The 12059-nt window shown below is 38.0% G+C and overlaps 1 protein-coding gene across 1 annotated transcript in view; it reads left to right on the forward strand.

The window, feature by feature from the left end:
• Window positions 1–12059, forward strand: part of PTPRK (protein tyrosine phosphatase, receptor type, K) — a 327584-nt gene that overhangs the window by 222800 nt on the left and 92725 nt on the right. The window contains exon 7 of the mRNA XM_010574711.1: window positions 7388–7690. Coding sequence (XP_010573013.1) covers window positions 7388–7690 — 303 coding nt within the window. The remainder of the gene's footprint in view (window positions 1–7387; window positions 7691–12059) is intronic.

The raw sequence follows: 12059 nt of genomic DNA on the forward strand, positions 1-12059 counted from the left end.
TTGCATCCAAAAAGATACATCCTAAAATGTATTGAAAATCCCCTCATTGCTACTGAAGCTAGTGTAGTACAGCTGATTATCTATGTAATAATTCAGATGTTTTCTTCAGCTCCCCTGAGGTATGTGGTCAATAAGAAATTTGTAAACTGGTTTAATAAGTCAGTTGCTAGATGAAGTGAAAAGAGAAAAAGCTCATAGATTTTCATGCAATTGCATTACAATCTTCATTTGCAACAAAATAAATCTGTAGTGCTAGTACAGTATAAATGCCATTGTTTCATTTATTCTGGGTTCATATTTCACATGACAAATAGATGGACATACTAATGTACACAAAGTGGGTTCTTTTTCTGTTTTCATCCATATTTGGTTTGTATTCTGTATGTTACACATCTGAGAAAGGAGATGCCCAGTAATAGCTTTGATTTTTATTGTGAGAATATGTACCTGTTAATTTTTCATTTTCTGTCAGACTGCTGAAATTATTTCAAATTGTATGACTTCTGTCAACTTCTTTTGATTTCTCTTTCTTTGATGTTCACTGTTTCTTAATGCTTCTAAGTTTAAAAAGATGGAAGGCCTGAGTTTTCAAATTTGGCTGCCTAAAGTCAGGCCTGTAAACTGCTGACATGGAACTAGATTTGGGGAGAAAAAAAAAAAAAAACACAAACCAAAAAAAACCCCAAAAACCCCCGAGTACCTCAGTTAGACTTTCCAACCTGTATTTACATACATGACAGGTGTCCTGGGTTTTGTACATTCTGAGTATGAAGGAATGCAGATACTCCAACACTGGAATATGTGGAATAATAACTTATTCCAATACCATATGAAAAGTCTATATTGATCCAGTTGGTAATACGATGTTGTGCGGGTTTGGCTTGGAATACACATAAGTAGGTAGGAAAGAGTCCCTGGGTGAAGATAAGTAGTTCATGAACTATCATTAAGTAGTTGTTAAAGGACTGAGGCCAGTGCTGTTAATTGATTTTTGCCTTTAACTCTAAGCTGTCCTCTAACTCTACTTAGAAATAGTCAAAAATCTGCCAGAGTTACAGACAAGAAACCTGAATACAATTTACAAGAATTGTTCTGTCATAAAGACAGACTGGTTCAAGGAAATAAGACTGAAATGCATGGCATTCTTAGGATGTCTGAATAAATTGAGTCTTCCTGTAGTATCATCATATTGTTAAATAATGGAGTTATTGGGAGTTAGTCTGAACTAAATTCTTTAGGATTTGTAGATTAATAATCCTTGAAACACAGGAGTTTCATCATGGATATTCTAGGACAGCTCATTTACCTAGGGATTTTTTTTAGCTTTGTTCATAACATAACTATACGATGCTCCTTTGACAGGCAGTGGATCACCCACAGAAGTGCAGAAGTGATCACAGTCGATGCACACAGTTCTTGCTCAGATTTTGGTTGTCTGTTGAAATGTATGACTCTAGTCCAGTCCTTTTCAATGAGTGATACACTTCTATATACAGCAGTCTTAACCAAGTTTATGATGTGAGGGAACTTAGTATCTCTATAAAACCTTTCTAAGTGATTCATTATTCACTAGTAACAGAGGTAATAATTGAAAGTAATGCAACTGCATTGCAACTGCAAGGTGAGGAACCTTTGTTTGTTGTTTTCTTACTGCACGTTTGACAGCTATTCTGGTTTAGGTTGTACTTCCTCTGGTGGTTTTTCACTCACACCATTCTTCCATGCTCTTATCAGGGGTATTTTTAGCAGAATTCTTCACAGCAGCAGGACTCTTACTTTTTTTTTGAGTTTTGGGAACACTTTGTTTTTGTAGAACCTTGCATGAACCAAGGAAGCAGCAGGAGCCAGAGTGATATCTTAGAATAATCCTCTTTTATTTCCCACATGCCAAGGAGAGACCTATCCTGGAAAGGTGAGGAGAAGCCACAGGACAGAGAGGCACATGTTCTCATAGAAGAAGAGTCTGGGGAATTCCAGTGGCTGTTCAAACTGGGAATATTAGCAGAAAAATGAGGACTTCTTTTTCTTCTATGTCATTTTTATTTTCAAATGTAAGGGCAAGATAATTAAAAGAGCCTCTGTGAGAAACACTGTGTTTTAAATTACAGGGTTACTATCTTAAACCAAATTTACTCTACTTCTTTAGTAATTGTCATACATTTGCTTTTGTATGTCAGAGTTTTTATTTAATATAAGCCCCACATGTCTCTGCCGTGCCCTCAAACCTTATGCAAATTTATGCATTAACTCACCCTCCAAGTCCAGTTAGTTTTCGCTTCCTGTGTCACCAATGAAGGCGACCTGGGTCACTCTCAAACTTGTTATGAATTTCAGTCAGTGTGGTTAAAGCAGAAACTTTAAGTCAGCTCCTAAGTGTAATGCCATACCAGAAGGAGTTCAAGGGTGGGGGGAAGTATCCGAAAGCCAACCCCAATTAAAGAATTGTATGCACAGACAATATATTGACAGTATACGGTGGTGTTCAAGAAGCACCTTCTTTATCGGAAATGTTTGTGCTTTAAAATTTGTTGGATTGTTTCCCATTTCATGCAAACAAATGTGTGTTCTGTCTGCTAGTCAGAAGATCTAGTCCCCCCTCCCCTGCCAGGTAAATGGAAATGAAACTGTGTCTTGCAATCAACATATAGGATTTCTGAGGAAAGGCAGCAAAAGCAAAGGACTTGTCATGCTTTACTAGCCTCATTTTATGGGATTTTTTGTCACAACTTCAGGACATCTGTTTGTCTCTGATTTGGCAGCAGGGTAATACTTATTATTAAAAATAGGTTCTGAGGAAATGCATGCTCTCACCTTGCTGCTTCTGCAACTGTGAAGGCTTTTGTTTTCAGTGCCATCTCTGTGTCAGTGAAGATAATAGCTACAAAGAGGCTCTGATAGTGACCTGTCATATCACGTGTTGCTTATCAAGCACTAAAGAAATTGAATTTCGTTTTATGTTATTTGGAGCGTCTTATTAAATCATCCTGCAGTTGAGAGGTGCTATGGGCTCAACAGGTTCAGTCCCTTTTGCCATCTATCCCTGGATTATTAACCTTTGGAGAATTACTAAAGCTGTTCTTTATTTTATCCCATAAAGTTGGGTTAAATCTTCTTGATCCATAAATTGTTGTGAGTTAGTGCCACATGCATGTAGTTCTGTTATTTCATGTGGTTTCTGGATAAGAAATGAGGACTTACTAATCTGTATAAGTGTAGAGATCTCTTGTTATTCTGGGGTGTTTTTATGTTCTTTTGATATTCTCCCAATGCCTCTGGTTTTAATTGGTTCAGTGAGAGTAAAAACAGTCAGATCAGATGATGGATCTGAGTCAGCGAGCGCTTGGTAGTATTCGTTTGCCAAGAGATAAAGAGAGGCTGAGGAGAAGGAAGATAATGGAGCTGCGTATTATCAGGCATTGAGAGCAAAGGGCAGAGAGAGAAGCTGGCCATAAGCAGAGGTGGGAATGGGGTAGAGGTCGTAGCAGCAGCCCATGGGCAGGAAGGGTCTGGCAGAAAGGATCCTGCCATCAGCAGAGGGGCTTGGGAGGATCTAAAGGTCAACCCTGCCACCACCACCACCAAATCCTCCATATGCCTCGTTGCCGTATTTCTGTTGGAAGATGTGACTTTGCCACTCAGGATGTTAGCATTTGAGAATATGATACAGTTACACGATATTGAATTTCCTGCAACAGCAGAAGCCCTGAGTGCTTTCTACTGTCACCACAAGGAACTTCCTCCAGTCTTAAATATATTTTCTGCTGGAGAAAAAGACTTGAAAAAATAAATTATGGATACCTCCTCCCAAAATTTTAAATACAGGATCTAATGCAAAAAAAATGCTGTTTCACTCAAGTTCCAAGCTTTCAATCAAGAAATCTTTCAAAATGAATAAACCAAACTATCATTTTTCAAATAACTTGTCCTTATGCTCAGATACTTACTTAGTGTCTGGCCACTGTTAGCATTTCAAGCTTGTTCTAAGAAAATCTGCAAATACTCTTTTGAAAAAGAACTAGGATTCCAGAGCAGAGTTAGCATTTCTGTGGAAGCACTGGCAAATAAAGTGTAAATGAGCTCTCTGAATCGCTGCTGCTTGCCGGTGCTGTCTGGTGGCCGGAGCGCAGGTGACCTGGGAGCTGGGCTACCGTTCAGTTTTCTTACGGCCCTGGCAGTAAATCAGCTTGTAGCTTTGAACAAGCTATTAACCTTTTTGTGTCTTCTTTCTCCTCGAAGAAAAGGATCAACACCACTTACTTGTCTCATAGGGGTAATTGGTAGATTAATGTTTGGAAAATATTAAGTGCTTCCTGCCATTATTACTGAAACTCCAGCTGACAGGTTAAGGAATGAACAGAGATTTTGAGTCTTATTTCTTCCCTCTTTGACATAGGGAATGCTGATTTGACATGAGTAATTCAACAAAGAAGTGAGAAGTCATGGGCTTGAATGTCCATGTATTTTGGATAAAAGTTCTGGATGTGACAGAAAGAGGAAAGGTGAGAAAACAACAACTGGGAAGACAAGATGTAAATTGATTTACTGGGATTAGCAGAATTGAAAAGGTACCCAGAGATCAGAAGAGAATGCATGAATTGAAATTAAATCCCAGTAGGATTAAGGAAATGTTTCAGTAAAATGCAAACCCTAAAGTAGGATGGGAAAAGGAAAAAACAGCAGATGAGCACTACTTTTTGCCCCCATTGAGAACAAAGTTGTTATTAATTAGATGCTGAGATTTTGGGAAGCCTACTCAAAAATTCAATAGTGTTTTATCTGAGAAAAATAATTATTTGAAGATTGCTTTCTACCGAGGTGTTACAGATGGAGGCTTTGTGGTGTGTGGTAGTTTAAAACAATTGTTCTTTACCTCTAGAGATCCCCAAGACAAATGTTGCCCAGAAGTGAGAGTAAAATTGTGTTTTTAAAGCATCATTTTAGGAGCAGTGGGACAGTTGGCAGACTTTACCAAAGCTGTTGAGAGACTCTGCAGACTTTAATTACCATCTCAATATTGCAGAAGTTGTTTAATTTCTGCCAAAGAAGGGAATAGTTGTGAGAAAGCGAGATCACACTCTGTCTTTCATTCTTTCCTTTTTGACAGGTGAATAAAGGATGCTTTTCAGTGTCTCCTCTGATACTGTGACACATTTGTAAAATTTGCATAGAATTGTAAAATAATTTTTCTTTAAGATTAACAAAGCATTTTTTTTCTTCTCTTTTGAAAGTGCTGTACAGCATAGCGTGAACGCAGTTTAAGTCTTGTCATGAAAGAAGCAAGATGAAAATGGAGTGCATTTTCTGCTACTGATTAGTCAGCTTCAAACATTAATAGCTTCAACCTTCATGGCCAGACAATATGTATTATGTTGTATTTATTTTAGAGACTCCAATAAATTTTTAATTCAGGTTTGAATTCCATCTCTGGTGTGGGTGGTTGAAGGCACAACCTGGATTAATAGAATAAAGAGGAAATTATTAAAATGAGAAGAATCATTGCATTTTAGAAGGAAAAATAAGCCTATAATACAAAACCTCCTTGGTATGTTTACTCTTTTAGGCCTCAAACTCTAAATCAGAGTATGTATAACTAGGTTTTCACTGTCATTCATATGAGAAAAAGGCTGATAATGTATATACTTTTTTCCTCTTTTAGCAGTTCTCTTCCTCTGACACCTGACTGTGTTCAGGTTTTTTCTAAGTGCCTGCAGTAGTCAAGGAAATACTGATTCTTTGAAGACTCTTACCAGCTCCTTCAGTAGATCTACTGTGTTCCTACTTTTTTTAAATGACTGCCTCACACCTGTCTGTACTTGCTAAAGCACCAGCCATTGTTTACTCTATAAAGCCCCTTTTTTTCCTCCTTCTCTTCAAGTCTCTTTTCTCTCAAGGACCTTTTCAATGCTATCTTTCAGCTTCAGATCTCTACTGTCAAAGTACACAATACGTTCAGAAAGCTACTGCCCAGGAAGTCTACTTATTCATTTGTATTTTTCACCATATATATGATAAATTGGTACTTAAGGGCAAAGGGAACACGCTTGTTCAAAATCCAGAAAGGGAAGGATAGATCATGGAAACAAATAGGCACAATTTATAATCCTTAACACTCATCATGTTACTAGGAATACCTTTATGTTATATTTAGAATTTGGTTGTTTTGATGTTTGAAACTAAATGTTTGCAGTTTGTCTGGCAAACTGCGTGCTGAATAGATTACACTGATTCACATTTCCTTATTTCAATATACCATCTGTGCTTTTGGCTTGTTGTTAGCCTGGTTGGGACTCTCGTTTAATAAATGCAAGTTACAAAGAGCTGTTATGCTCAGAAAGAGAAATCCTATATTTCACTTCCTTGAATAATCTCAACTGTTTTGACCTTACAGAAGCAAGGGCACGAGGCTGAATCTGTACCTACAGCAGGCTTTATTTTCTCTGGTGAAGAAGGAGGTATTAGCAGAGTATAAAGATCCCCTTGGTATATTTCCAGTGAAATTCTAGTATATATAGTCATGGTCATAATTTTCATTGTGTAATCATTTTAATTAAGTTTGACGATAAAAGTTAGTCTTGCATGAGGAATGAATGCACTAGAGAGACAATGAAAGATTGATGACAGCTTGGGGAGCATCATGTGCTCTGCTGGTGGAAATGCATGTGTGAAGAGCCGCAGAGCTTGGGTAGCAGGTCAGAGGTCACCAGCTCAGAGCAATGTCCAGGCAAAATTTTGGGGATCCAAAAGAAGCAGGATACAATGGGAATATCCAAAAGCATCTTTGGTAATATTTCTGAGGGGTTTTGCTTGAATGAATAGCTTCATTACTAAAATAATAAACATTAATTAATATCTGCATCATTTTTGTAACTGCTAGCTTAGTAAGGTAATTAGTATAATTAGTATACAGTATTGCTTGGTGGCATGATAAATCATAGTGTAGTGAATGTTGACTCTTTACCATTATGAGGTATTATGTAATTTACGCAGGTGAAAAAAAAAAGGTAAGGGGGTAATCAAGAAGGGAAGCCAGCGGTGACAGCTGGGTGGCCTTTTGGTCACTCTTCTTGCATCTGCTGCCTGTATTCTCAGTTGCTTTGAATTGCTGTACTGTTAATTAGCAGTTCTTTTTCTCACTGTTGCTAAGTCTTAATCTCTGATTGAAACCTGTAAAGAGAGGCCAGAAAAGAATGAAGTAAAAAAACAGAGACTGGCAGGTTTTTTCCCTTCGGGCTACTTGTACAAAGGATGATACTTCCAGTAATAAGCCTGCGTTTGTTGGGCATCTCCTTTGCTTTCACATTCCTGGAGGCATCATCTACCGGTTACAGTTCAGTGCAAGGATGAAGAATGTTAACAATGTTTTTCTTCATTATATTCTGTTTTCTAGAACCTATGAGAACACCAAAAACATTGAAGATTGCTGAGATCCAGGCCAGACACATTGCTGTGGATTGGGAATCTTTGGGCTACAACATCACTCGTTGCCACACTTTCAATGTCACTATATGCTACCACTACTTCTGCGGACACAACGAGAGCAAGGCGGACTGCTTGGACATGGACCCCAAAGCACCCCAGCACGTTGTGGATCACCTGCCTCCATACACGAATGTCAGCCTCAAAATGATCTTAACCAACCCAGAAGGGAGGAAGGAGAGCGAGGAGACCATTATCCAGACAGATGAAGACGGTATGCATAAATGCTGTTATAGAAATTACAGCCAAGTCCAGTCTAGACAGGTGGAAGGAAATTACTTTGTGTTTTACAATATGTGTCCCAAAGGATGGAAGTTCTCTTCTATTAATGTATTAATTAGCCCTAAAACAGTAGCTTTAAAAGTATTATACCTGTCACCCAGCATATATATCCCAAACTGTCCATGTAACACAAGTCAAACTCAATCTCTCTCTTGCAAGAAAAAGGAGGATGGCTTCCCAGTCATTTCAAAAATGTGCTAACAGAGGTGACAAGAAACACATGGTGGTGTTAGATGAAGGCTTCTTCACAGTATTAGGTGTAGTATTTGAAAATTAATTTAATTCTGTGAATTTAAATATTGAGTTCAGTGCTTAAAGAATCTATTCAAGATTTAAAACCTCTTCAGCAAATATATTTGAGCAATAATTTATGTTGCAGGTTACAGTATATAGTATCTGTTAACTGTTTGAAAGCCACCCATCAGATTAAAGTATTATTTTGACAACTTGGGAATGGGACTCTATGATCCTTATGGGTCCCTTCTAATTTGAGATATTCTATGATTCTTCTTTAAAATTCTCTCGATGAAGTTTCATTGACAAGACAGTTGAACTTATCTTAGTTAGGAAGAAATAAAGAATAGATGCAGATGTTAACGGTGATATTTGGTGGTTAGGCTATGAATCTTGGTATGAAAGAGATTAAAATAAAAATAGATATTTTTCCCTAATTATTTAAAATGTGGTAGTAAAGAGAAATATTAGTTTCCTTTTCTTATATTTAGATTTCATTAAAATATTTACAGCCACAAAATGAAAACAGATACTGCCATCAGTAACCAAAAAAAGAATACTTGGGCTAATGTAAGAGTATAGATACATAAGAACATAAAATTGAAAAAGGTAGTGTGTTTGCATGTAAAATGGAGGAGAGAGTATAGCTTTATATATAGATAGCAATCAAGGTTAGAATCTGGTAGCACTTTTTCCCCATACATTCTCAATTTTACAAGAAATAGAAGAGGAATATGTTTACTGTTGCAATAAAGAAGAGAGAACAGCTTATTAAATAGGTATAATATAAGGAGCTGCAGAGAGCTATAGAGACATAGGTGCATCACATGAAGATTTATTGACAAGTACAGAACTAGAATATTTCATGCAATTCAAATTTTAGCATTACTTTTTTAAAAAGTTAAATATAATCCATGATGAATTATTTCTGTACCTGTGTTTACATTATAGATATTTGTGCTTGCTATTTTCCTTGAGGTTAAAAAAAAAATGAAAAGTAGTAGTAATATTGTTATGTCCATAGAAAATGGTTTTCTATTTCTTTTTAACTGAGTTTTCAAGAAAGGTTATGTTTTCTCATAGCCTTTATCTAGTCAGATGTGCAGAGATGGTGGCTGGTCACTATAGCAGTGCCTGTCAAGAGCAGAGTCAAGTGCATATATTTGGTCTTCTAGTTTTGTTGTGGCTTATTCTTGGAAAATGATGCACACAGGGCAGGTTTTGGTCTCAAGCTAGCACGCCAGTGTGCTATCAGTGAACTTGTTTAGATTCAGCTTTGGTGTCAGAGGTACCATAGTGTAAAAAAAGCCTCACCCAGTGAACAAAAGTTGCTAAGGTGAACTGTTTCAAGCAGATGTTATTTTCAAAGAGGGATTAATAAATTTTAAAAGGTACCTATATTTAGGTGCACTGGAGGTAATAATGCTTGTGACTTGAAAATTGCCTCGTGAGGTCTACTCAGTGATACTATTGAAAATTAAATGCAGATTTTTAATTGTGCATTATTGATTGGTTTGAAAGTCTATGTCCATTTTATCATGTATTTCAAAATACGGAGCATGCAAGTAATGTGCAATATGGAGGGCTTTCAGCCGTCTCAGGATCAAAGGAGTATTCACACCTGTGTCTCTCCTTGAACTCTCATAGCAATAGTAAACTGAGTTCTGTAGTTGACTGCCTATGTGTATGCTGCTCGTTTAGTCCCATGATCAAGTATCTGTCTGAAAATGTTTTTAAACACAGTTCGCAGCCTAAAGCAGGACTCGGACTAAGAAGATGAAAGCTACAGGAAGATACATGAGTCTGTGCCCCACATATTTCACATGTGGTCAGAATTAACTTCATTGTCATGATGGTTTTTGCAGGTTTTGTAGAATGACCATAATGATAATTACATAGTGGGGGCATTATCAGTGATTCATTTATGAGACGGAAAATAGACGATCACAGTATTTTCCTACATTTTTGCAAATAACATTAATTAGAAATAGCCACCGATTACATGATTATATGAAACTGTGCACTTACATTGTGTACTTTTCATAAATAGAAACTTTGAAAACTCCAGATGACAACAGATAATTAACTTTTTGTTAGCTTTTCTGTAGTGTAGCATTCTTCCTATGACATTCTTTCTTACAAGGATCTGCTAATCAAGTAAAAACTTCATAGACCGTTGGAGTTCATTAAAGGTGTCCACCTCATATTTTCCTGTCTCTCTGCATCTTTACCGTTTTGTTCTCATCTTCTGTTGCTTTGTCCATCTTCCCCATGCTTCCAGCTCTCTGTCCCTTTCTTTTTTGTTGTTGTTGTTTTGTTTTAATCTTTCCCTTCATGTCTCTTCTTCCTTCATTTCACCTCCTCCCGTCTGCTAGGAGATTTACACATATTTGAACTTCTGGGATTTCCTAAATGCAGACGATCTTGGACTTTTGCGGGGCTATGGTCTGAGACAGTGAGGATCTCTGGTTGTCTTTCACAAAGGTTCACATTTATATAAGGTTGCATAGCTGGGCCAGACCTCCCAGAGTGGCGAGTGATAACTGAGCAGTGTGTGGTACCAGGAGCAGAATTAACTCAGGAAACAATTAGTAGAAGAACAGGGTAAGATTCAGAAGCTGTGCTTCAGACCTTTGAGGCTGTGACTGACAAATGAAGGTTTTAATAGCTTGTAATTCAGTATCTGCAAGAAAGCAAAGCCAGGACTGTAAGTCTGAAAATAGCCTCCTTTCTGACCAGAGCTACATCTGAATCCTTGGTGGTTTTAAGTATTCCTATTTAACTTGGATAGATGGAAATAATCTTTAAAGTATATTATAGTAATTTGCAAAGAGCTGTATTCCACGTAAAAATTAAGCCCTTGAGCAGTACACTGTTAAACAAGTTCTGCAAAAAGAAGATGAAAACAAGCAAATTTGTCAGTGTTTCATGGGTGAAACACCATCTTTCACTTTGGGGAGAGATCACACCATCACTAAGATCTGGGAGAAAGTTCTTCTGAGTACCTGGGTACTCAGCATTATCTGTGCAACAACAGGGACTCACTGTTTCACCTGCCTTGTTTAGGAGATGGACAGTGTTTGAAGGATTTGATAAAGGAAAAAGGAAGGCTCGCACAATCTGGGGACGCATACACGCTGGGCAGAGATGATGTTTGGCATTTCAAAGTACAAGAATCAGCAGTGAATTTATCACTTAGCATGAATCAGCAGTGTGCACGCGTTCTTGGAGCTGCCTGTTCACAAGGACGTTGCGAACTCACAGGGACCCCTTTTAAGAGCAGTGGATGGTGAATGGGATTAAAGCAGATAAATGCTTCCTTCATTTTTAAGTGGAACCAGATGCAAAAGGCAGTGGATTAACAGGAATAGTGGCATTAGCTCTCAGAGAGCAGCTACCGAAAAAGCAAATCATGAAGCTCAAAGTGTTTGATGGTGATTTTATAACTCATAAGGGAGTGTGTCAGCTAACAGCAGGCAAACAACTAATTGAAAAAGATCACTTGGAATATGGTGAGTACCCGTTTGGGGCCTTAAAGGATACCAAAGCTTTGGTCTGAGCCAAAGGAGACGCTCATTGGACACAAACGAGGCCCCCTGATCGTTCAGAGAGTGTGGCTCATTCAGCTCTGTGCAGAGATACCTAGAGCTACAATGCAGGGTTAAGACACCAACTGTCCAACCATTACTCATGCTCCTGGGAAAACTGCAGCAGGCGCACCACTCTGGGGAAGAGCAGAGGAGGGGGGGAGATGTTATAATTAGAGGACCAAAAGATTAAAAAGTGAAACACTTTGTGTACTGTCTAAATGCGTGAAGAAGAAATATCTTCCACCAGCTTCAGGCGGGAGGATTTTATGGAAATAGTTGAAATATAGTATTTTTCTGTGATTGACAGGAGTAAGTTTTGTGTTGCCTTTACAACCCCCCCCCCCCCCAACCCCCCCCTCCCCCCCCCCTCCCCCCCCCATTTATTATTTGCTATGAGAAGCATTTTTTCCTTTGTGCTTTTTCAAGTTGTTCTGGCACATCAGGAAAATATTGGGGGTTGGGGGGAGAAGAGGTAGA

This window comes from Haliaeetus leucocephalus, unplaced genomic scaffold, assembly GCF_000737465.1.
Source record: "Haliaeetus leucocephalus isolate CR32 unplaced genomic scaffold, Haliaeetus_leucocephalus-4.0 Scaffold450, whole genome shotgun sequence".
Lineage (NCBI taxonomy): Eukaryota > Metazoa > Chordata > Aves > Accipitriformes > Accipitridae > Haliaeetus > Haliaeetus leucocephalus.